Source organism: Typopeltis vanoorti, chromosome 21 (genome assembly GCF_054136105.1).
Source record: "Typopeltis vanoorti isolate ZY-2024b chromosome 21, IOZ_Tvanoo_1.0, whole genome shotgun sequence".
In the NCBI taxonomy this organism is placed as follows: domain Eukaryota; kingdom Metazoa; phylum Arthropoda; class Arachnida; order Uropygi; family Thelyphonidae; genus Typopeltis; species Typopeltis vanoorti.
This window is the reverse complement of record NC_143569.1, coordinates 39,873,317-39,898,600: the sequence shown is the minus strand read 5'-3', so window position 1 is coordinate 39,898,600 and position 25,284 is coordinate 39,873,317. Positions and strand designations below refer to the sequence as shown.

At 38.6% G+C, this 25,284-nt stretch overlaps 1 protein-coding gene across 1 annotated transcript in view; it reads right to left on the bottom strand.

The window, feature by feature from the left end:
• Nucleotides 1-25,284, bottom strand: part of na (sodium leak channel non-selective protein na) — a 1,005,813-nt gene that overhangs the window by 55,619 nt on the left and 924,910 nt on the right. Inside the window, exons 38-39 of the mRNA XM_090411658.1 lie at nt 22,404-22,451; nt 9,654-9,763 (exon numbers count right to left, since the gene is read on the bottom strand). Of these exons, the coding sequence (XP_090267784.1) occupies nt 9,654-9,763; nt 22,404-22,451 (158 nt within the window). The remainder of the gene's footprint in view (nt 1-9,653; nt 9,764-22,403; nt 22,452-25,284) is intronic.

Here is a 25,284-nt window from a genome sequence, read left to right as displayed (position 1 = left end):
CCATTTTACACCCCCAAAATTGGTATTGCAGTTATCTCCACAAAATCCAATAATTTTTTTTGTTATATTATGAGTTTTCATAACTGACATTAAATGGTTTGTCAGTATTTCTGCAGTTTCACCGGGAACTGATTGAAAGTCTAAAAGTTTAACTTTTACTCCATAATATGGTGTAAAATACTGCACAACACATGGCACAGTTTTAATTTCTTTCCTGTTGGAAGAATCAATTGATATCGTCACAAAATTTGTGTTGTTTAAATCTTCATAAAGTTGCTGAAACAACAGTGGCTCAATCACATTAACAATGACAGCTTGACATTTTGTTCTACCCAGTCTAAACTTTGTTTCAAAAAGCTTTGATATCAATTTAGATGATCAATCAGCAGACTTAAAGCTGAGATTATGAATAGCAACATGAAATGCAAAAGTTGCTTCTTTAGCAGCTATTAAAAATTCTTTGTCACTTGGATCGGCACCTTTAAAATATGATAATATCTTTGAGGAAGTTCCTGCAGTAGACCAGCCTTATATTTCACACGTCAAGTGATTTTTTATGTCCGAACACCCACCATAAGCTACAGAAAATTATGAAGAGCACTGTTCACATTTCATTTTGTCAATATGACCACAAACTTTTTTCAAAAAAAGGATAATCCTTTTTTAATTCATCTGTAAACACAGTTTCTTTTTGGCATTTTGGGGTTAAATTAATTTAATGAAGTAAAAAAAATCACAAACAACATGCTGAAAAGAAACACCAACTCGCAATCTAAACTCAACTAAGATTGTGCATGCTCAACAATGACTAGCGACGCAGCATACAACCAGAGTCAAAGTGGGGTATTCGTGTTGCCTAATCGCCATTTTCCGAGGCTGCACTTTTTGTACTGCATGTATATTCTGCACTTTTATTAAATTTTTACCAAATAAACGGGACAAAATGAAAAACTGGCCAGGACCATACCTTCAAACCGGGACAGTCCCAGTCAAACCAGGACGTATGGTACATTATTGAAATCTCAATAATGTTCAATTAGGTCAGATTTTATAGAAGGAATGGTAAATTCAGCATAAGAGGTACTGCATCCTGATTGGTAGCCAAACTTGAAAACAATGTTATGTCATAATAACATATTGGTCTGGGCTATTGTGGTTCTGTGTTGAAGTAAATTTTGTAGTTTATTACTGGCAGTGAAGACAATTTTGTAATATGAATATTTATACAGAGGCATTTGAGAAGATGTGTTTTACAGCTTTATAAATGTTATGGATAAATGTGAATTATAAGACTATATGAGATTTGGATATGTTTCTTTGTGAAGAGGAAACACAATTTTGGGCTGAGTGAATAACATAATCTATTAGTTTTGATGATGTTGTCAAGAACAAAAACTCTCTTTTAGAATTTAAAATCTCTTCTAGCTTTATACTAACGTCAGTAGTATCCGGAATAAAGGAGATGAATTGGTGGCACTGATAGCATCAGCCTGGCCAAAGATTATTGGGATCTCTGAGACATGGTTGATGGAAGATGATATAATAACAGGAATAGAAGTAGCAGAGTACAGCATTTTTCAGCAGGATAGGAAGGGAAAACGCAGTGGTAGAGTAATGCTTATGATAAGTGATGACTTATGTCCTGTAAGAATAGAGGCTTTGAAAGGCAGTGACACTAATGGTTTTGAAAGCATATGGTGAGAGGTAGAGGTGGGCAAGACAGGATATTTAATGGGGTGTTGCTACAAACCAAGCAGTACAGAGGGTGGGGAGCAGGAGATGGTTAGGCAGTTGAGCTTGGCAAGTGCAAGAAGAATGATTGTTAGGGAGATTTTAACTACAGCAGTATAAGCTGGGAAGAGGAAAATGCATGTAGTAATAAGGGAATGGAATTTCTAGATTTCTTGAGGGACAAATATCTTAGGTAACATGTAATAGAGGGAACAAGAGGTTCAAAAGTTTTGCATTTGGTCATAGCATCAGAAGAGCTGATAATAACTGAGATGACAACTCCCCCCCCCCCACAGTTGGATGGAGAGAAGGACCATGTGGTTTTGACTTGGAAGATGAATAGATATGCAGGAGTATCAAAGAACAGGGAATGTATGTGGAATTATAAGGCAGGTGATTATAATAGTCTTAGATATCAACTTGTGACAGTTCAATGGAGGGAGAAATTGGAAGGGTGAGATATTATTAGTTCTTGGGAATTTGTGACGGAATATTTGTTAGCAGCGATAGTAAGCTGTATTTAATGAGTGAAGAAGAGAACACAATTGGGTGTAAAGTGGATGACAAACAATATCAAACAGGAACTGCAGGTGAAAAAGAGATTATGGAAGAGATATAAGGAGAGGGGTGGAAAGCAGATGCATGAGGAATATAAATATAAGACTCAGGCCAGGAGAGTGACTAATATGGTGAGGAAGGCAAAACTGGAATATGAGAAGAGATTGGCATTAAGATCTAAAGAAAATCCTAGGGAATATTTTAGCTATGTGGCCAGTAGAAGGAGAAATGATTGTAAAAGAATGACATTGTGGGATAAAAATAGGAACAGAGTGACTGATGCAGAGGACATAGTGCAGTTGTTCAATGAACATTTTATTGGAATACTTCATCCTGGAGAAATAGTTTTTAATACTAGAGGGATAGGGCATTTCAAGGTTTATAGGTGCAAGAGGAGAGTGTGTTCCAAATACAGAGTATTCTGGATGTCAATAAAGTTTTGGGACTGGATGGTATCTCACCACGGGTTTTGAGAGAATGTGCTAAAGAACTGATAGCTCCGTTGACCTGGCTTTTCAATGAAAGTCTAACTACGGGAAAGGTACCCAGACAATGGAAGGAAGGTAAGATAATGCGATTGCATAAGAGCAGTAGCAGACTGGAAGTGTCTAATTATAGGACAGTTTGTGTGCCATCAGTAGTTGTTAAGGTCTTGGAGAAATCAGTGAGGGACAATATACAGCAATGGTATATTGTCCCTCATGAGGGTAATGTTATCTGTAAGAATTAACATGGATAATGTTAAGGAACACTCTTGCTTTAGTAATATGATTGCCCTTTATAATAAAGTGATAAGAGCAGTTGATGAAGAAAGGTATATACTGCCATTTTTTTGGATTTTGCAAAGACATTTGATACAGTACCACATGATAAGCTGATGCTTAAGTTGCAGCACGTGGGTTTAGATGTCGGGTTAGTCAACTGGATTCAGGATTGGCTGTCTGATAGGTATCAGAGAGTTGTGTATGGTGGGGAAATATCAAGGAGACAGAAGGTTACAAGTGGGGTTCCACAGGGCTCAGTACTGGGACCTATGTTGTTTAACCTTTATATCAATGACATTGTCAATGGATCGCAAGGGGATATTCAGTTGTTTTCAGATGATGTGAAGCTGGGCAGGGTTATTAGTAATAGTGCAGATGTAGCAGCCCTTCAAGAGGATTTGAATAAACTGGACAGATGGACAAATGAATGAGGATGTCGATTTAATGCAGCAAAATGTAGTCTTAAAGTTTGGGATACATCGATAGGAGGCTGCATACTCAATTGGAGGAGCTGTACTGGAGGAAGTAGGGGGAGACAAGAGATGTTGAGGTGCTGATTGAGAGAAAACTGAAATTTAGGAAGCATATTGCAAAGATGGTGAAGGTGACTCAGAGGATTGCTGCAATACTGAGAAGGACGCTGACCTGCAGAGATAAAAGAGTTATCATTCCATTGTATAAGACTCTGATCAGACCACACTTAGCCTATTGTTCTCAAATTTGGTCCCCAGGATTTGAAGGGGATAAATTAACTGTGGAAAGGGTACAGAGGTGGATAACAAAGATGGTTTCCAAACTGTACAATGTTAGTTGTGAGAATCGGCTGATGGAATGTGGACTGCAGAGTTTGGTGAATAGAAGAAGAAGAGTGATATGATCGAGACTTTTAAACTGTTGAGAGTTCTTTCGCTTGGTGGAATGGCAGGAAGGAGTGATGACAAGGGGCCATCCCTGGAAGTTATGAAAGGAAGCTGTGAGCAAAGAGGATGAGGAGTGGTTTCTTTGCATGGAGGGTGGTTGAACCATGGAATGCATTGCCTGATAGAGTAGTGAGAGCAAGAATGGTCAATGAGTTCAAGGAGTGGTATGATAGACTTTGTGTTTCCTAGGAAGGTCCTCCCATTATGAGTCTCTTGACTTCATGAAGGCCTGAATAATAATAATAATAATATGTGATTTCTTGGTTTAAATCGGTGACAGAATATGAGTACTTATAGGCATTAATGAACTGTGCCAACATAAAACTTTTTGATATAATAAGGGTAACAGGAACTGAAATGTGAATAATTTCCGATGTTAGTGGGTTTGTAGCATACATACTTTGGTAGTGATGTGATGACTGGATCTACTGAGTGTCTGGTTTAAGCCATAGAATTTTAATCTGCAGCTAAATGTGTTAAAAGAATGAAATAACTGTTGTATGGCATTCACACTCCCAATACATAGCACATCATCCTCATATCTGCCGTAGTAAGGGATACAGAAAGTTTCCATTGTGTTTCCATAAGGACACAAAAAAATTTCGGCCAGCAGACTACTAATATTTTGGCTCATGGGAAGACTGAAAATGAAAAATACGAAAATTTTTGTGAAAATGACTATTGTATTTGAAAAATTTTGCAGAGATTATCATTCATATTAGTGACAGGATGTCTGATGGAGATACCAAGCAGTGTGTAAATGATATGCAGGGTTTTGGGCACATCAGCATTGCTATATAGAGAGGATACATTTAAAGAAGAGAGAATATAACTGATGAAATGGTGGTTTGCTTAATGTGTTGAAAGAGCTTATTAGTATTCTTAATAATAAACTTTGAATAGTTCAGTAAAGGTTTTAATAACTGTGCAATAAATTTTAATGGAGGAGGGAGGGGGAAGTTGTTGTGACATGTTTATATGAAATTATGGGGCACAGAGATAGCCTGTTTTATGTATTTTCACTCCTCCAAAAATAGTGGGAGGAACTGTTTTGTATGGAAGAGTGATTTTATAAGCAGTATTTATCTATTCTGTTTTCTTCTTTGTTGATGTATACATTTTTGGATTTATTTTACGATGTTGGGAGTAGGATCTTCAGTGATTTCTTTGTAAGAGTGTTTGTATCATTAATGATGTCTAGACTTTTTTTTTTGGTAATCTGTTTTGTTAGTTATTAAAGTATTATCTCTTTTGTCAGTTTTATTGATAATAATATTAGAGTTACTTTTTAATTTTTTATAGCATGTGAAAGTTGTGGTGAGAGATTTGGTCTTCGAATTAATTAATTATTAATGATATTATTTATTATCTGAAAAAAGAAATCTTTGTTAGGATTATTTTTTAGTTTGATTTGGCTTTCAGTGATGTATTTTTTCATTAGGAAAAATTTTAGGAAGAATAGTAAAATTTATACTTTATTTAATACTTCTCTTTCTTTCATCCAGAGATGGCATATAGTTAGATATATTTATAATCAACCTAAAAGCATTATGTTTACTTTCATCAGGTGCAGAGTAAAAAAACGTGGAGTTGAGGAAAAGAAGGTAGACTGTGCTTGTTGGTATAATTAAATTTATTAGATTATTCTGTTTTTTTTTAATTTTATTTTTTATTATGATGCTCTTCTAATTTAGGAATTGCTGTTAATTATATTTAATGGCAGCTGCCAGTTTTAGCAATTCACCCAGTCACCCCTACCATTTAAAGACTACACCATTCATAGCATAGTTAATGATTTTCTTGCCTGCATCCTGTTGTTTAAAAATGTAGCAGATGCGGGACAGGAATATGTGTGTGTGCATGAAATGTAGGCAGTGGGAGGAGCTGGTAGATTAAGTATCTCGCTCTTGGGATTTGGCAGTAGTAGCTATAGTGCTTTGGAAAAGGATGAAATTCAGTTAATGGATACCAGTAATGTGCTGGAGGGTGGGGAGAATATTAAAGACATAGCATGTGTTTAACTTTGGGAAATGTAGCAGATAGAGATGGCTTGTGTGATGGCCATGATTGTGTGTGTGTGTGTGTGTGTGTGAATTGAAAGCAAGATGTGTGAAGAGAGAAACAGCAGGACTACTAAGAACAAAGTTTGAAGGAATGAAGACTGAGTTGAGGAGGGTGAATGAAGATATTAGGAGGATGGAGAGTGCAAGAAGAACGAGAGTAGGTGTAAGATAAAGAGCGCAAGGGAGAGAGGAAGGAGAGAGACATGGGAAGAGGGGAAATTGCAGAAGATTGAGAGAGTGTGGGCACTCGTAAACAGAAGCAGGCAAAATAGCCGTAAAAATAATAAATGTAAGATTTTAAAATCTGGTATCCACAGATGGGATACTTCATACTCACTTGGTTAGGTTAAACTAGAGGAAGCAAGGGATTTCTGGGTGATTGTGGATAGAGGTTTGAAGTTCCTAGGATATATTGCAAAGGTTGTGAAGATATCTCAGAGAATGCTGCAGTATTGAGGAAGACATTGACCACAAGAGATAAGAGTGTGGTGGTCACATTGTATAAAGCTTTGATCAGAACACATCTAGAGTTCTGTGTTCAGATCTAGTCACTGGGATTTGATGGGGATAAAGTAACCTTGGTAAGGATGCAGAGATGGATAACAAAAATGATATCAGGACTGTATAATACTGGTTATGAGGATAGACTGAAGGCATGCACATTACAGAGTATGGTGGATAGAAGACAAAGTGGTATATTATTATTATTACCCCAAGACCTCATGGAGTCAAAGACTCATCAAGGAGGTCCTTTTATCACATACACATCTCATCATACCATGTCTTAAACACACTCAAACACCTTGCAGACACCACACTCTCAGGCAAAGCATTCCAATTATTCACAACTCTGCACGATAAAAACCTGTCTCTCACTCCCTTAATCACACCATCTTTATACAGTTTCCAGGGATGACCTGTGGTTCTCCCCTGATCTCCCACTATTCTCTGTAGAACTTCTCCACCATTGATCTTATAACAACCCCTTACCAACTTGTAGGTCTCTATAATATCTCCCCTCTTCCTTCTCTCCACCAGACTCTGCAAATTACATCTTTTCAATCTTTCCTCATACTCGACATTCCAGAGGTCAGAAACTACCTTAGTCAGTTACCTTTGGATCCTTTCCAACATAATAATAATAATAATAATAATAATAATAATAATAATAATAATAAATAATAATAATCTCTTTATCCTTCTGAAAACCCAGTGACTAAATCTGGGCACAATAGTCGATGTGTGGCTTAATTAAAGCCTTATTCAACGGAACAATAATCTCCATACTTCTACACGTCAGTGTCCTCTGCATCATTCCCAGAAGCCTTTGTGTTGTCTTCACAATTTTGGCGATGTGTCCCCTAAATTTTAGATCTTTATCCACTATCACCCCCAGATCTCTTATTCCCTCTACCTCCAACAATATATTCTCACTAAGCATAAATTCTGCATCCTATCTTTGTTTTCCAAATTTTAAAACCATACATTTTGCAAGATTAAACTCACATCCCCATTTCCATGCCCAATCACTCAATTTATTCAAGTCTTCTTGCAAGGCCATAACATCTTCACTACTCTTCATGGTTCGTCCCAACTTTGCATCATCTGCAAACAACTGAATATCTCCATCCAAATCTTCGCCATATCATTAATATACAAGTTAAACAGTAATGGCTCTAAAACAGACCCCTGAGGCACTCCACTAGTGACTTTCCTTTTCCTGGATATCGCACCTCCATACACAACTTGTTGATACCTATCAGATAGCCAGTCTCTAATCCAATGCACTAATCTAATATCCAACCCCATCTGCTCTAGTTTGACTGTCAACTTATCATGAGGTACTCTATCAAAAGCCTTTGCAAAATCCAAGTATATTACTGTGAATCCTTCTCCTCTGTCCAAGGAAGCAGTCACTTTACTGTAATAAGTAAGTAGATTACTAAAACATGACCTCCCTTTATCAAATCCATGCTGTCCATCAAAGATAATACCATTGTTGTCAACCCAACTCTAGATCCTAGTTCTCACAAGCTTCTCCAACAACTTAACCACAACACCTGACACACAGATAGACCTATAGTTTGATGCTTGAGTTCGATCACCTCCTTTATGAAGTGGCACAATCTTGCCCTCCTCCCACTCCTTAGGAACTTGACCAAGTGCAAGACTCGTATTAAAAAAATATGTCAAGGCAGGTGTCAACTCCCTGGCACATTCTTTCAGAATATGCGGTGATATATTATCAAGTCCCACAGCCTTATTTACATCTAGTTTACTCAACTCCCCAAACACCTCTTGCTCACTTACAGTCAGTCTCTCCTCCCCATCAGCTGCTCTTAATCTCTCCATGAAGTCACATTCACAAGATTTAAAGATCTTTATGAACTGCTCATTAAGTATCTCCACCACACACGTTCTGCAATAGCTGTCTTTATACCATTTTCTCCAATCAATGTCATCCTTCCATAATCATTCTTTCTTTTGCTGGCTACATATCGAAAGAACTCTAGGATTCTTTTTGGCTTCAACAATAGCTAACTGCTGTTCATACCTCTCTTTAGCTACGCTCACCAACCAAGTCACCCTCCTTGCCTGGTCTTTGTAGACCTCATGAAATTGGTTATTTCCACTTCTCTTATGCTGCCTCCACAATACGCTTTTTCTCTGATTAAGATATAATTAAGGTATAATGATTAAGACATTTAAGCTGTTGAAAGGTTATTATTGGATTGACATTGGGTTGAATTTTCATATGGTAGAATGAGAAGGAGCAAGGACAACGGACCATCAGCTGGAAGTTTCAAAAGAGAGTAAAAGGATAAGAAGTAAGTTTTTTGCATAGAGAATGGTAGGACCATTGAATGCATTGCCTGAGAGGGTGGTGAATGTGCAAACAGTGGATGAGTTTAAGGAGTGGTATTATAGACTTTGTGTTGACCTTCCATGACGAGTCTTGTGACTCCATGGAGGTCAGAAAAATAATAATAATAATAAATACTGAGGACATCAACCTGCAGAGATAAATGAATGGTGATCATTGTATGGAGCCCTGATCAGAATACATCTGGATTATTATTATGGTCAGATCTAGTCACTAGAATTTGAAGGGGTGGATAACATTAGTGAATAACAAAAATGATATCAGGACTATACAGTACTGGTTATGAGAACAGGCTGAGGACATACAAACTGCAGAGTATGGTGACACAAGATGAAGGAGTGATATGACTGAGAGCTCCAAGAGCTATCTGACTGCAATGTGAAGGTTTTTCATATAATAAAATCAGAGGAAGGAACAAGGAAAAGGGACTATACCTGGAAGTTGTGAAAAGAAGTAATGAGTAAGAATGGTGGCTTATTTAATTTATTTTATTTTTTTAATGGAGAGTGGTTGAACCATGGAATGTTTGGTCAAATAGCATAGCAAGAATGCAGATGGTAAATGGTTGTAAGGAAATGTATGATAGACTTTGTATAGTCTAAGATGGATCTTCCAAGATGAGTCTTGTATATCCACGGAGATCATGAATAATAAAAATAACAACAGTAATACAATGTTTTTATTTAAAATAAAACATTTTATGAATGGCTGGAACAAACATGACAATACATACTTTAGCACATCATGAAAGGTGACATCATCTCCATTGTGAAGTTTTTCCATTTCATAGCACATGTGTTTAAACAGCAGTCGATCTCTGTCAGGATCAACTTCAAGACGCCCCTGAAAAAGTTCATAACTGACATGAAAATGACATACTCTTATTTGTTTCTAGAATTCTAAATGAATGTATTATTAGATGTAGAAAGTTTTTTAACTTGGGTATATTATGTATTTAAGATACCAAGTAATTTTATATAAACTTGGTTTTAATCCTATTTCCCAAGTAAGCATACTAAGAAAAGTGATCCTGAAAAGAAAAATACTAAGAAAAGTGATCAGATCTTTATCCACCTTTACCACGAGTTGCCTTGGACTTGCACTACTTGCAGGCGCAAACTTGAGATTCTTGTCTGTTTGCTTACTTGGGAAATAGGATAAAAACCAAGTTTATATAAGAATGTATTATTAGTTGCAACAACAACAACAACAAAAACAAAAAAAATTATCAGTTCAATGTATGTTTTTAATTCATGCTGGAAGATATATGATGCACGTGGCCTAACTTTTCAATTTCTGATATTAGTATACAAAAAGTGATCCTCATTGCGATGTTATTTACAGTTTTACCATTTTCACTGTGTGAAGCCCATTAATATAACATTGGAAATGTCTGAAATTTGATCTTTCCAATGTTCTTTACTTAGTTGTATTTCTGCCAGCTCAGTTGGCCAATACATGGACCACTACTTTTCAATTTGTTCATTAACGATATAGGAAAGGATCTGAGAGGAAGTGTTCACTTGTTTGCTGATGATGCAAAGTTGGGTAGAGCAATCGTGAGTGCACAGGATGTCAAAATTTTGCAGGATGGTTTGGATAGTTTGGAGGACTGAGCTAGGGAAAATGGATGTCAATTTAATGTGGCAAAGTGTAAGGTTATGCATTTTGGAGTGAAAAGATTAGCAGCAGTATATCACATTGGTGGAACCGTACTCCAGGAGATTGATGAGGCCAGGGATTTGGGAGTGTTGGTGGATCGGGAGTTGAAGTTTAGGGGGCACATTGCAATAGTGGCAAAACAACTCATCAAATCACTTGGTTGCTGAAAAATACTTTAACAAGCAGAGACAAACAAGTTATTGTTCCTCTATATATCGAGCCTTGATAAGACCCCATCTAGACTGCTGTGCCCAGATATGGGCACCAGGGTTTCTTCTTGATGGGGAGGAGGTGGAGAGGATCCAGAGACGAGTGACCAAGATGATAGCAGGTCTGTGGAATGAACCTTATGAGAACAGGTTGAAGATTTGTGGGTTGCAAAAATTGGTCGATAGGCAGAAAAGGGGTGATATGATTGAGACATTCAAATTACTGAAGGGTTTCTATAGGATTAATCCAGAAGATATTTTTGAGAATAGGATTGGTGGTGGGAGGACTAGGGGCCATACATGGAAGCTGGGCAAGAGTGTGGTTAGCGGGGGGTGTTAGAAGTAGGTTTTTTACTTGGAGAGTGGTGAATGAGTGGAATAAGCTGCCAGAGTCTGTTGTGGGTGCTATGACTGTGAATGAGTTCAAGGCGAGGTATGATAGATACTGTGTGAACGTCGAATAGTTGCTCTTGACATGATGTTAGGGCCTCCCTCGATGAGTCTGTCGACTCCTTGGAGTTGCCCGAGATGATGATAATAATAATAATATCCTTTTGTGAGTTCAAATCTCACCATGGACATATGGATGTTTAGAAATGTCTTTAGGTGGTGATGAATATCATTGGTTAACAACATGGAAATACTAGATGTAGATTATCAACCCGTTTAATTATAACATTGGTCATAGGCTAGTGAGGACAAAAATAAAAATCTACATCAAAAGGAAGAGATTCAAATTGTTAATGCAAAAACCCATTCTAAAAGGTGAGGATATAAATAAACCATAAAGAAAAATCTGAGGAAATAATGGAAAGAAAGAAGTATGAATGAATTGGGGTTATTTGATAGAAGTTATTAAAAGTTTAAGAAAATCATTACCAGAAAACAGAACTTTCAGAGAAAATGTATAAAATGTTTATATCCATTATAATAAATAAAATCAGGTTTATTTGTATGATACACAGCCATATGAACCAGCAGGATTCAGAGCAAGATTCTCTACAATAGATCATATCCACACTATTAATCCCCCAACCGGCCATGACGTCTATAGACGTCCAGCTAAATCTGAATACGATTTTGTAACACCCATTGAATAACATGGATAAGAAGTGCAATTTGGTCTCACTATTTCATCCACCTTGCTGGCAGGGAGGTTAACCAAGTAATAAAAAAAAGAAAAGAAATATAATCATTCTGCATATTTAGTGTTTGTCAATTTTGAAAAAGTCTTTGATTCTCTATATTCAGAAGTAATAAACAGCTCCCATTTTAGAATGCTCTAATTATCAACATTACACTTTTCCCATAGAGTAATATTTCCCTTCTTTTCATTCACCCTAACAGTCCACAAATATTTTTCAATGCTTACCTAGAAGTTGCAAAAGAAGCTGGTGAGTAAAAGGATAAAACATAAATTTTTTGCACAGAGAGTGGTAGGAGCATGGAATGCACTGCCCAAGATGGTGGCGAACATGCAGACTATAGATGAGTTTAAATGGTCACATAATGGACCTTGTGTTGCTCTTCCATGATGAGTCTTGTGACTCCATGGGGATCATGAAATTAATAATAATAATGATGCATAAAATAATTCTTGCAAAGCATTCATTCTTACTAAATAGCTTAAGGAAATTACAATGTACAATAGAATATATATTAAAATAAATTTTAATACACTTCCAATATTTCGGCAACGTCATGTTGCCATTATCACAGGAACTTAAATACAACACACAGTAAATGAGGAACGAAGCAGGAAGCTATTCTTTCTCCTAAAAGTCCTGATGGTACCCTTTGCGGGCAATGTTGGTATTCTTGGCCGAGTGGGCTGAAGGTCTTTCTGATGTAGGTTTCCCAAATTTGGGGCAGTCTCATGCAACCAAATTTGTTTAGGTTTGAATTGTTTCTTTGGGCTGGGGCTGATTCCATGAATAGCCTTTCGTATTTGAATTTACTATGTGTATTATCATGATTTTCTTCCACCGTATTCTATGGCAGAAATCCAGCGCATTGTCTGCAAGACCAGAGTGGTTGTATTGGTGAAACCGGATGTAGTCCCTGTGTTCTGAAATTCTGATATTAGCTGTCCTGCCTGTTTGGCCAAAGTAGGACAGCTTACAGCTGCAAGGTACTTTGTATACACCAGGTAGGTCTAGGGGGGGGGGAGGTTGGTCTTTAGTGGAGTGGATAAGGGATGCCAATTTTTTATAAGGTCTGTAACAAGAAGTTAAGTTATGTTTTTTCTGGATTTATTTTGTAATTTTTTCCGAGGTGCCTCGGATATAGGGAAAATAATGATGAATTTAGAGTAATCCTTGTTGCGAAGAGGGGGGGGATGGAAGCTGTGGTTTATTGGTCTCAATATTTTTTGGATTTTATTGGGGGGATAGCCATTGGCTAAGAAAGTGTTGAGAATGTGGTTCAGTCCTGTGGTTAGGGCATTGTCATTTGAAGAGATAAGTTGAGCCCTGTTGTGTAGTGTCTTAATGACTCCATATTGTTGTGGGGGGGAGAGTTGTTGGTGAATGTGTATGGGTGGGTTTTCTATAAACTGACAAAACCAAATGTTGTGTCGGAAATAGCTGACCCACTTTCCATAGGCCATTTGTTTCCGCCCCAACATAGAGAGAATAAAAACTTAAGGAAAGGACATGCTTATACTTCCAAGAACAGGGCTGAGGGAGTACTGTACATATTATGATTCAAAGGTATATCAACTCGACTAAAATTATTGTTGTAAAATAAGCTAAGGAAAACTTTGTTTTGGAACAATAATTATTGTTGTAAGATAAGCTAAGGAAATCTGTGTTTTAGAACCATGTTAAACAGTTCAGAGTTAAAGTAACCAATCGGCTATAACTAAGTGCATGATGTAGACAACGAGAGAGGATGCTCGTAAGGAAGATATAAGGAGCGGTGCGGTTCAAACGCTCTCTTGTTTTTCTGTTCCTGCGTTCCCGTTCGAGACCTCAGGTTTGCTTTTTTATTCCAACAAGTGTTTGATTTTCTGTCGTTATTATTTATTTTGTGTTCCTTTGTTAATAATTTACTAACCTGCTGGCTCTAGTGGAGACACTTTTCTCCCCACTAGAGCAGGATTATTAGCCTTTCAGGTTCATTTACTAACCTACTAACAAAAAGAAAAAGACTTACAGTCTTTTTCTTTTCCTTTTTTATTAAACGCAGACTTAATATGAGTAAATTCGTTCAAGCCCCCCCAGTACGAGAACACTTGGTATTGAAGTGCCAGGTTTGGAGGAGCCTAGAGTCTTGACAAAGATCCTTAAAGAGACCATAGGGACACAGAACATCTACTCCTTCACCCCCCACACAGAGGAGGGAAATACCTTGTAGTAGTTAAAGACGTCGATTCGAGAGACAAACTTTTGGAGGGTTTCTCTGTACAAGGAAACTATATAACGCCAGTCATAGTAGGGAGCCAAATGAGGACGCTTAGAATAGAGAGGTTCCCTATGGAGTACATCCAAGCCAGTGACGACCTGCTGGTACAAGCCTTTGCTAAGTGGGGAAAGGTGACTAACGTTAGGCGGAGCATTTCCAAGGTAGATCCCACTTGGTTCTCCAAGGAATTAACCTTTACAATGAACATGAGGTCACCCGTGCCCAACTTAGTGAACATTGGTACGGCACGTGTCATGATCTACTATCCCAGAGTTCAGAGGCAATGGTTGCGTTGTGGCTCACTTGAACATCTGGGCAGAGAATGTCCCCGAGCCAAATGCTTTAATTGTGTCAGCATAGGGCACATATCCAGCCAGTGCCCTAACCCCTGCTGCAAATGTAACAACCCTGAACACCGGGTTACCAGCTGCCTGTTACGCATATTCACAGAAAGAGCAGGGGCACCCATCGAATCACTGACATGATCCCATACCATGACCAAAGAACAAGGTGACTTCCTACAACTCCCCAATACCACCGGGGAGAAAATCTTCAAGCAGACGGTCCTCAGAAAAATAAAGAAAGCAGTTACAACTATCACCACCGTAGCTACTTCTGCCACAACAACATCAGCGGCAACACGGCACCAGGTACAGAAGAACAGCTGGAAACAATAAAGACAGAACCGGAAACTACCAAACCAAAAACTCCCGTCAAAGCTGTCGTCTTACTGGCAACAACACTAGCCAATAGTTCTGAGGAAAAGACTGCTTCATCTCAAGCAAGCGACCCCTCCCCTGCAGAAGACATGCTCCTTGAAGAGGGGGGAAATAACTGAAATGCCGCCCCACCACCAGAAACATCAAAGGCGGCAAAACGCAAAGAGGAATCAGCTTCTAAAAAGGACAAAAAACGTAAATCCAAAACAAGGAAGGCTACAGACACTTCAGAATCAGAGATGGAGCTTGATTCCCATTCCCACCATTCAAGAGAAGATAACATCGCGGAGAGAATAAAAATATATACTGGGTCGCAATTTAACACCTTCACGTATAAGATCTCCAAACACAAATTAACAAGCTTCAAGATAAAGAACAACAAACACGAGTTCAAAATCCTTGCGAACTCGTTTTCGACACTTGAAGCAAGCCTGCAGGGGGCCGGATATTCCACTTCCCCCCTACGTATCGAATCACTGACTAGGCTCGTTAAACACCTGAAAATAGAAGATCTAGACAAGGCATAAAACATCCAATGACGCCACCAGCCTTTTGCATCGCCTCGCTAAACATCAGAGGCCTCCGATCACCACTCAAACAGGAGGCGGTTTGGAAATTGATGCTAGCATATAACATCAGACTAGTGTTCCTGCAAGAAACCACTTCTACCATTTTAGGGACATGCAGGAACTTAGTCAAAAGTACCCCTTAAAATCCTATTGAAACTTCGGCCCAACATCACTCAGTGCCGGAGTTGGAGTACTTATGCTAACTCCCCTCCTAGGAGCCTTTCACAACATCCAAAGGGATGCAGAAGGAAGAATTCTCACCATAGACTATGTGTAGTCACACCTGTGATTATACATGGTTCGGCCAGGGTGTTGGCACTCGGCTAGACCGAATTTACCTATCGCCATCGCTTCTTTCAAGAGTCGAGACTGTTAGGCACGTTAACATGAGTAACAACATCACGGACCATAAACTTATAGTGCTCAGGTACCACCATCTAGAAAAAGGGGAAATTGGTCTGGGCCCCTGGAAGTTACCATCAGACTTCCTGTCCCTTTTCTCAGCCCAGATTCAACTTCTCTGCACCACCTGGACGCAGGCTGACTGGGATTGGGACACCTGGGCGCAGTTCAAATCCACCATCAAGAACAGAATGATTCAATGGGGCCAAGATCGTGCCTACCTTCACAGATCTCAGCTCCAAGATCTCTATAAAGAAAGGAGCTTGTTCATAGCCAGCCAATGCCAAGGAACACATTGTGACAACATCATCCGGGAAATTAACGACAAAATAGACGCCGAAAAGCAAAGGAAAGCGGAGGAAAGAAACTTTAAAATCAGAACACATCTGCACTCGGAAGACAGGCTGTCGGCCGCCTTTTATAACAGGCACTTCACAAAATTCAGAGAGGAGAGAACCATCCTGTCCATCATGGAAGGCAGCAACATCTTCAACAACACTCCTGACATCCTGCAGGGCTTCCAGGTGGCATTACAATTGTCTGAGTATAGTTCATTGTAATGTATAGTTCAGAGGAGAAGTCCTCTACGGACTTCTCCTCCTGGACTATTCCAACACTCCCTGCACACATCCAAGCAGGGTTGGATTCCCCCTTCACGGCGGCCGAAATAAAAACAGCCTTTAAACAATGCCGAGCCAAGAAACCGCCTGGTCCAGACTGACTGGAGGGCAGAGTTCAACCATGAGGCATGGGACTTCATCCTTCCAGCTCTACTGGTACTTTTTAACACCTTCCCGAACACCGGGAACGTGCCAGGCGAGTTTGTGGAGTGCCATACGGTATTCATCCCCAAGGCCAATAGGGACCTACCCCTAATCAAGAACAGGCAGCCAATTAGTCTCACCAACATAGACTACAAGATCAACAACAGACTCAAAGTGGGGATGAAATACATTATCAACAGCACCCAAGTGTATAGCATCCCAGGCTGATCGATAGAATTCAATCTGACCTCATTAGAGATCTGCTCCGTCTGGCATCCAGTAAAAAACATCCGATGGCATTGCTTTCATTAGACCTCAACCAAGCATTCTACAGTGTCTGACATTCGTACTTGTTTTATATCCTTAAAGAAGTTGGCATCAGCAGTGGCCTCCTTTCCATTCTTCAGGGAGGCTATAACAACAGCTCCACCTGCCTCCAAATCAATAGATACTCAATGACCCCATTACCATCAAAAAAAGGGGTCAAGCAAGGATGCCCGCTCAGCCCTCTTCTTTTTGCTCTGGTCCTTGAGCCTCTTCTTCAGGTAGTCAACGGCTCTCGTGTCATCAGAGGGATACCACTCCCGCTCACCATGGAAGAATCCAAGATAACAGCCTATGCGGATGACGTGGTGGGCACCCTTAGGGATAATGACTCCATTAGAAACCTTTTTAACATCCTTGACAGGTTCCAAATATCGGGATTAACACCCAACCCCGATAAAACACAGTTAAAGATATGAGGAGTTTTTATGACCAGGATAACATCCCCCTGGGCCTAGTTCCTAAGGAAGATCCCATAACCATCTTAGGGTTACCCTTTACGGCCCAGCCTGAAGTCAACGAAGAGAATCTCACCAAAAAGATCGTCGGTAGTCTCAAGGATTGGAATGTCGGACTGCTGTCACTTTCCTCCTGGGCCATAGTGATAAAAACCATTGTGTGTCTAGCGTACCAGCATGTCATCAACATCACCGACATCTTGGAACAACAAGAGATTCAGTTGTACAGAAAACACTTAAAGTTCTTCTGGGGCAACTTGCATCCCGAGGTTGAAACCAAGATCCTTCAACTTCTCGGGAAGAGAGGAGGGCTTTGGCCTCCCAGTTCTCAAAACACGATAACTGAGTAATACCGCTTTTAATCTGAACAGGATACTGCAATCTAACCATCTTAGCAGTAATCTTGTTTGGTATTACTTGGGTTTCAAGCTTCCACTTTTTTGGTATTCCATCCCACCAAGGAGCCAAGGCAGAAATTGTTCCAGAGTATTACAACCAGCTCTGCCAGATCTTACAACAACTTAGCTCTTCGGGTATAGACATTACCAACATCCGGAGCATCAAGAAATGGTACAACACTATCTTTGACCATCTCTACACCGAAGCTCCGGACCTGGGGGCCGTCGACAACAACATCCTCTTCGGCCACCTAGCAAGACATCGTGGCTACCCGACGAGGAAAGATCTGGCCTGGAGGATAGCATACTGCAACCTTCCAGTTAATTATAACATCTGGCGGTTCCGTAACAGCAGGAACCCCTTTTGTGACCTGTCATGGTGTGGACAATGCGGAGCATGCTTTCTATCAATGCATAGTCTCCCCTAACATTTGGAGGAGACTGAGCGGCATACTCTGCATTCCACTCCTAACGCAGGATCAAATCATCTTCTTGCAGTTCACACCACCAACAGACAACAGGCAGAGGTTATTGATCTTCGTGATCAATGAAATCAAGTACCATATCTGGAAGGTGAGGAAAAAACATGCCAGCAACATCGATCCTCCTAGCTGGATGGACATCTTCCGGATCGTGTTATATCGCTTCTACTGGTCAACTCGATGTTTCTTGATGGTCGAAAGAGACTCTAGGTGAGCAGAAATTCAAGAACATCTGGTGCTCTCCTCCTCTCCTGTGCACCTTAAGGGAGGAGGGGGGGAGTGTTCAAGTTTGCACTCCTTTTGCTATAAACATCTATAATGCAGTACTTCATAGCTCTGGTCCATCTATTTGAGGTTCTTGTGCCAGGTTTTCCACAGAGGGTAATTTGGATGCGAACCCAGTCAGGGAAGGCCAACTCCATGCGGTCGACCCAGAATGGGTTGATCACCCGGGCGCCGATTACCCACGTGGTCTTGGTTGTACAGCAGACCTGTGAGGCTAGTGGTGAAATAGTCAAACATCCGAGAGCTCTGAGCTTGTTAGATGAGAATTATTAGCTGAGGCCTATTTTCTTCTTCTTCTTCCCCCTCCCCACTTGCCCTTCCCATCACATTCCTTACCTCTCCTATTCCTCTATCTCACCCCCCCCCCAACTGTCACTGCCTCTCCCTACTTTCCCTTCACTGGAGGGGCACTCTGACCCCTTCTTTCTATAGGCCAATGATGAGTTTTCCTTCACTGTTTCACCAGCCTGATAGCTGAGGAAGCTTGTCGTCAGTGACCAGCAACAATCTCCCTGTTGCTGTTCCAGAAGTCTTGCCATATCCGAAATGAAAGCGTGGGGGGAGTCACGGAAACTCAATTAGTAAAGACAAGATGGTAAAGTACATCCTTTTTATCTATCTTATATAATTGTAAATGTAAAGAAGAAAAGGGGGCAAGGATTTGAAGAGCTCCATGCATTTGTCTGCACATAGTGCCTTAGTGACTGTGCTGGACTGATTGTCTGTGTCAAGAAGACTTGTGCTATTCTAAATTTGTGCCAAAAGGGGAACATAACTCTTGAACAGTTTGTTAGGAAGAAGCTAATAGCTGTAGTATTGAATGTTAGCCTGACTTACACTTAAAGTGTGGGGCATAGAAACTTTACAGAGTTGAACTTTGTCTTTCATGTTAGAGTTTAAAATAGTGTGAATTTGATATGCCATGGGTAAACCTTACTTACAATTGTATATAGAAAATGAGTATTGATTAATTCTGTAAAGATGAATAGAGTTTAAGCTCAATTGTAGTGCAGAGGTATCTAGTTGAAATATTTAAGCTTAGAGAATGAAATTTTGGACCACTTAATCTAAAAAGGGGGGGGGTCAGACTCTCAATTCTGAACAAGCGGGTAATTTAGCAATGAAGTTATTATTTCAAGTATATTTAGAATGTCTAATCAAATGTGTATCTGTTCTAGTGTTATAATAAATGTATTCTTTTAAACTAAAGTCTATAAGTTCTGTTGTTCTGAGACTGACCTACCACTTATAAAAAAACTTTCGGACCTGTGTGAGTGAGGGGAAACATTTCATGCAAGATAGAAGGGGGGAACCACGACTGCTCACCACGTGATCCCTATGTTAACAAATGTTACCAAGATAATCAATTAAGTATCAGGAACTAGTTATCGGCTGGCGCAGTCGTTCTCAAATAAATTTGTCGGAAACGAAATCTCTATCTCTGATATGCAGGAATATAGGATAAATATAGTAGAAAATAAAGAATAGAAAGAAAGTACAAGTTATAACAAAGGCTAGATAAGAGATATAACAATAGCGCAGGCAACTTAGGAGCAAAAGTAAGGACAATATAAGATAGGGAACTTAAGGGTAGGAGGAATAATAAATAAAATATAGAATATAATAATAATAAGAAGAGAGAGAAACAATAAAGAAACAGAGATACAATAAAAAGACGTAACACAAGGTTTCAAGTATATTTAGAATGTCTAATCAAATGTGTATCTGTTCTAGTGTTATCCCCCCCCCCACCACCACCACAAAAAAAAAAAAAAAATCCAAAAAATATTGAAACCAATAACCCCCCCCCCCTTTGCAACAAGGATTACTCTAAATCTATCACCAATCCCTATATCTGAGGCACCTCAGAAAAAATTACAAAAATCCTAAAAAAACATGACTTCTTGCTACAGACCTTATAAAAAATTGGCATCCCTTATCCACTCCACTAAAGACCAACCTCCACCCCCCCCCTCTAGACCTACCTGGTGTATACCAAGTCCCTTGCAGCTGTAAGCTGTCCTACTTTGGCCAAACAGGCAGGACAGCTAATATCAGAATTTCAGAACACAAGGACTACATCCAGTTTCACCAATACAGCCACTCTGGTCTTGTAGACCATGTGCTGGATTTCCGCCATAGAATACGGTGGAAGAAAACATGATAATACACTGTAGTAAATTCAAATACGAAAGGCTATTCATGAAATCAGCCTCAGCCCTAAGAAACAATCCAAACCTAAACAACTTTGGTTGCATGAGACTGCCCCAAATTTGGGAAACCTACATCAGAAGACCTTCAGCCCAACTTGCCAGGAAAATCAACATTGCCTGCAAAGGGTAGCATCAGGACTTTTAGGAGAAAGAATAGCTTCCAGCTTCGTTCCTCATTTACTGTGTGTTGTGCTTGCGTGCATGTGTCTTGTATTTAAGTTCCTGTGATAATGGCAACGTGACGTTGCTGAAATATTGGAAGTGTATTAACATTTATTTTAATGTATATTCTATTGTACATTGTAATTACCTTCAGCTATTTAGTGAGAATGTATAACCAACGTCTAAGCCTTTCCACGGGAATGCAACGCATACACTGAGAAAAATCCTGGGCAGAACTGGACGTTTGTGCTGAAGCTTTCCATTCTGCAGATGTGTGCTTTTTTTACTGACACCATTTTCAGGAGACAGTAGGAACACAAACAAGTAACAAGTACACAAATAAACAAAATTACAAACAACAAACACCACTGAAGAAAACACTTGTATCCAGCATGAAAAAAATTAAACACAAATTATAAGGAGAAAAAAACAACAACACTATAAACTATTTAAACTGTTTTCTTAGTAAAGCTCAAATATATTGATACATTATTAACATCCGATCTCCTTGGAGTCAGAGACTCATATATTCACTCATGTTATTTTTGTTTTATTTTATTTTTTAATATATTTAATTTTTTTTAACATAATCTGGAAACCCTTCTTGAGAGAACAAAGATGAAAATTTATCAACCAACTTCAGGCCTCCAATAAGTGGAAGAACAGGTCTCACACACTAGTCAAAAAATTAATCTTCAACCCATTGACATTCACAAACATCCATGTCCATAGTGGAATTTGAAACTGCAGCCTGCTGGTTGAAGATAAGACAGTCTAACCATTAGTCAACCAGGCAGGCTGGCATGGACTACATTTTAGTGCATACAGAATCATTTCAATGATCACAAAAAAAATGAGCACAAAGGCAGCATAGGCTGCTTTATAAATGATAAAATTTTTCCTTTATCATAACTTGCTAGCGCATCATTGCAAGAATACTGAAAGTGCCTGCTATATTTTCTTATTATTATTCCTTCCCTCCTCTTTTACCTTGCAGTGTCAAGGATTTTCTATTCATTTAACCACTACTGTTTCGAAGATAAGGTGGTTAGCCCTATGCCCTCCCGGCGTGTCCTATGTCTGTAGATGCATGCATTCATGGGCTGGTTTGCCTGTTCTGAGGGACGAAAAACCAAAGTTTCTGGGTGAAAAAAAAACCCCTTTCTCCATATGAGACTGGCTAACTCACTTTTAGTGACCAGATAAAGACCCTTTATTTGGTCATGTCATAGATCAGAATTGAACCCAGATCTTTCCGACCAAAAGGGCTTCATCTATATTGAATGAGTTACGGAGGCTCTGCTATATTTTAAAATTCTTAATTTTATTCCATTTGCATCTGTGACCTTTAAACTAAGTTATCTTATTATACACTTAAAATATAAAACAATATATAGTCAATTTTTATTTTTGAAGACATTTAATACATACCTTGAGCAATCTGAGAAGGAATTTAACTCTTTTTATTGGAATCAAACCCTAGCAAAATGAGATAAAGGAAAGAAAAAATATTAAAATATATTCAAAACATTAAAACATTAAACATATGAGGTAAGACTCTGATCTCGTTCATTGCTGAGGAGAGCCTTTTCCACTAATGAGGAAGGGGATGGATTTGAATCTACTTCTCCCATGGTCAGAAGCAGACCCAAATTGGGAGAGTGTATATTTTGTGTGTATGAATGTGAATAACTGAATGAAAGACATCATAAGCATCCATACCCATGGCAGGATTTGAACTCACAGCTTATTGGCTGGAGAGTGGATAAGCTATCCACTTGGCCAATCAGGCTGGTACAGTAAGAAAAAAAAATTTAAAATTAAAATTTTTCTGATAATCTTTGGTATTAAAATGCGTATCTGTTAGGTAATGTGCATCTAGAATGTATTCTGTATGTCATTCTAGATGCAAATTACTCATAACATAAATATAGATGAATTCATTTAAGGAATGGCAACTGATGCTAGTGCAATTTACTGAAGAAAATAATAACATAATAATTCAACGCTTTTTAGTATAATGATTCATTATTGATATGATATTCACCTGATATTCATCAAGTTCTTTAGGAACTTGGTGATAAATTTCTCAGTTCTGCCACTATAGTTCTCTGAATTATAATCATAATTATTATTATTAACATAGCACCTCAAAGATATAACGTAGAACTCTCTTAATCAAACTGGAGCAAATGTGTGTGGATATGAAGATAGTGATATGAGTATGAGGGTAAGACTACCAGATAGATACCAAAGAGAAGTATATGATGGAGCAAAATCTAGCAGAAGGCAGGTGACTGGCAATGTGCCATATAGTTCTGTGCTTGGACCACTACTATTTAATTTGTACCTCAATGATATAGAAAATGATATGAAGGGAAATATTCAGTTGTTAGCTGATGAGTATAATAATTAATCAAGGCAATGTAGAGAGTACACAGAATGATTTAAACAAGCTGACAGTATGGCAAAAGATAATAGATGAAAGTTTAATCTGGAAAAGGATCAAGTTATGCATTCTGAGATGAAAAGACTAAAAGCCGCGTACAATTCTGAGAGATCTACTTCAGGAAATGGTGGATAAGGAGTTGAAGGTTCAGAGGGTGTATTGCAAAATTGGTCAAGGTAGTAGCTCATAGGCTTACTTGGTTACTGAAAAACATACTGACAAGCAGAGATAAGGAAGCTATCATTTCTCTTTATAAGGCATTGATGTGGTCATATGGATTACTGCACATAAGTCTAATTGCCTGGGTTTCTTGGGACCGAGGAGGGAATAGTGGATAGGTCCTGAAGATGAGTAATCAAGATGGCAATTAGCCTGGAGTGCTCTCAATGAGGATAAATTGAGAGTTTGTGGGTTGCAGAAGTGGGTTGATGGGGGTGGAAATAAGAGATATGGCAGCTTGGATTTCCAGAGAGAGAGAGAAAGAGAGAGAGAAGAAAACAAGTGATCCATAAAAAGACAGAGAATAAAGTGGACAGACAAGATCACTGGAACAGCAGTAAACAACTGGATGAGGATGGCCCATGAAAGAGAAGAGCAGAGAAATTTGAGAGAGGCCTTTGCCCAGCAGTGAGATTCTATAAGTTGATATCATTATCATCACGTATTATCATGTATATAATGATATATGTTGTTATAATGATGAATTAATAATAATGAATTATTATTATTAATATTAAGTTGCTATAATAATGAATATGCAAAAAATGTGTTCAGGACATTTCTTTTTCAACAGTATTAATAAATACAACTATAAATTACATTTTAATAATAAAAAAACACTTGAAAAAAATTAACATGAATGTAAAATAATTTTCATTCATTCAATGTAGAATTAATTTTTTTTTTAGGGGGGAAATGCTGTCAAAGAATTTATACTGTAAGATCTCTTTATCAATTTATGTCCTCTATTGTATTCCCTCTACTCCAGCTATTTGTAAAACAACTTTAGAGACTGTATTCCCTCAATCTGATCTCACATGCACAATTTAGGAAAAATATTACCCACTGCTACTGGATTTTCACAAGGCTTTGATAAAAGGTCTTGTCAAACATTGTAAGAGAGAATAGTTTCCTACAAGTTGGTGTCGTTTTCAATAGTGCAGCTATCCACATAGTAATATAGTAAAGGACTTAACCCTTCTTAGTAAAGAAGGGTTAAGTGACATAGTCCTTTAATTTAACTCTCTATTCATCATCACTCCTAAGTCTTCAGCTTCATTGGTTACTTACAACATATTCCAATTAATATGATACTCTGCCTGCATTGTTTCTCTTCAATCCAAAATGTATAATTTTATGCTTGACAACAGTGTACTGACATTCATTATCATTTATCCATAGAATGGTCTGTTCAGATCAGTTTGCATGGTATTACCTTCAACACCATCCCCGATATTCTTAATATACGAGTTAACCAATAGTGGCCAAGTACTGAACTCTGTGGTGCATCATTTCTTCACCTCCATCTCATCAGTTAGTCCAATGAGCTTATTCCCAAAAGAACTCAAAAAATCATTAGCGACATCCCTACACACCAACCCAGACAAGAAGAATTCCGTAGGACTCTGATACCATATATCAAAGATATCTTCAGAATGTCTGTCAAAAATTATGAGGAAATACAAACTCGCCGCTATCTATAAACCAATCAACCAGATCCACAATTTGCTACCTTCTCCAAAAGACAAACTTTCACCTATGATGCTATCTAGTGTATAGAAAGTTCCATGTTCTTGTAAGATGTCTTACTAGGGACAAACAGGAAGATCTATAAGTAAACACAACTCTGAACATCAAGACCAC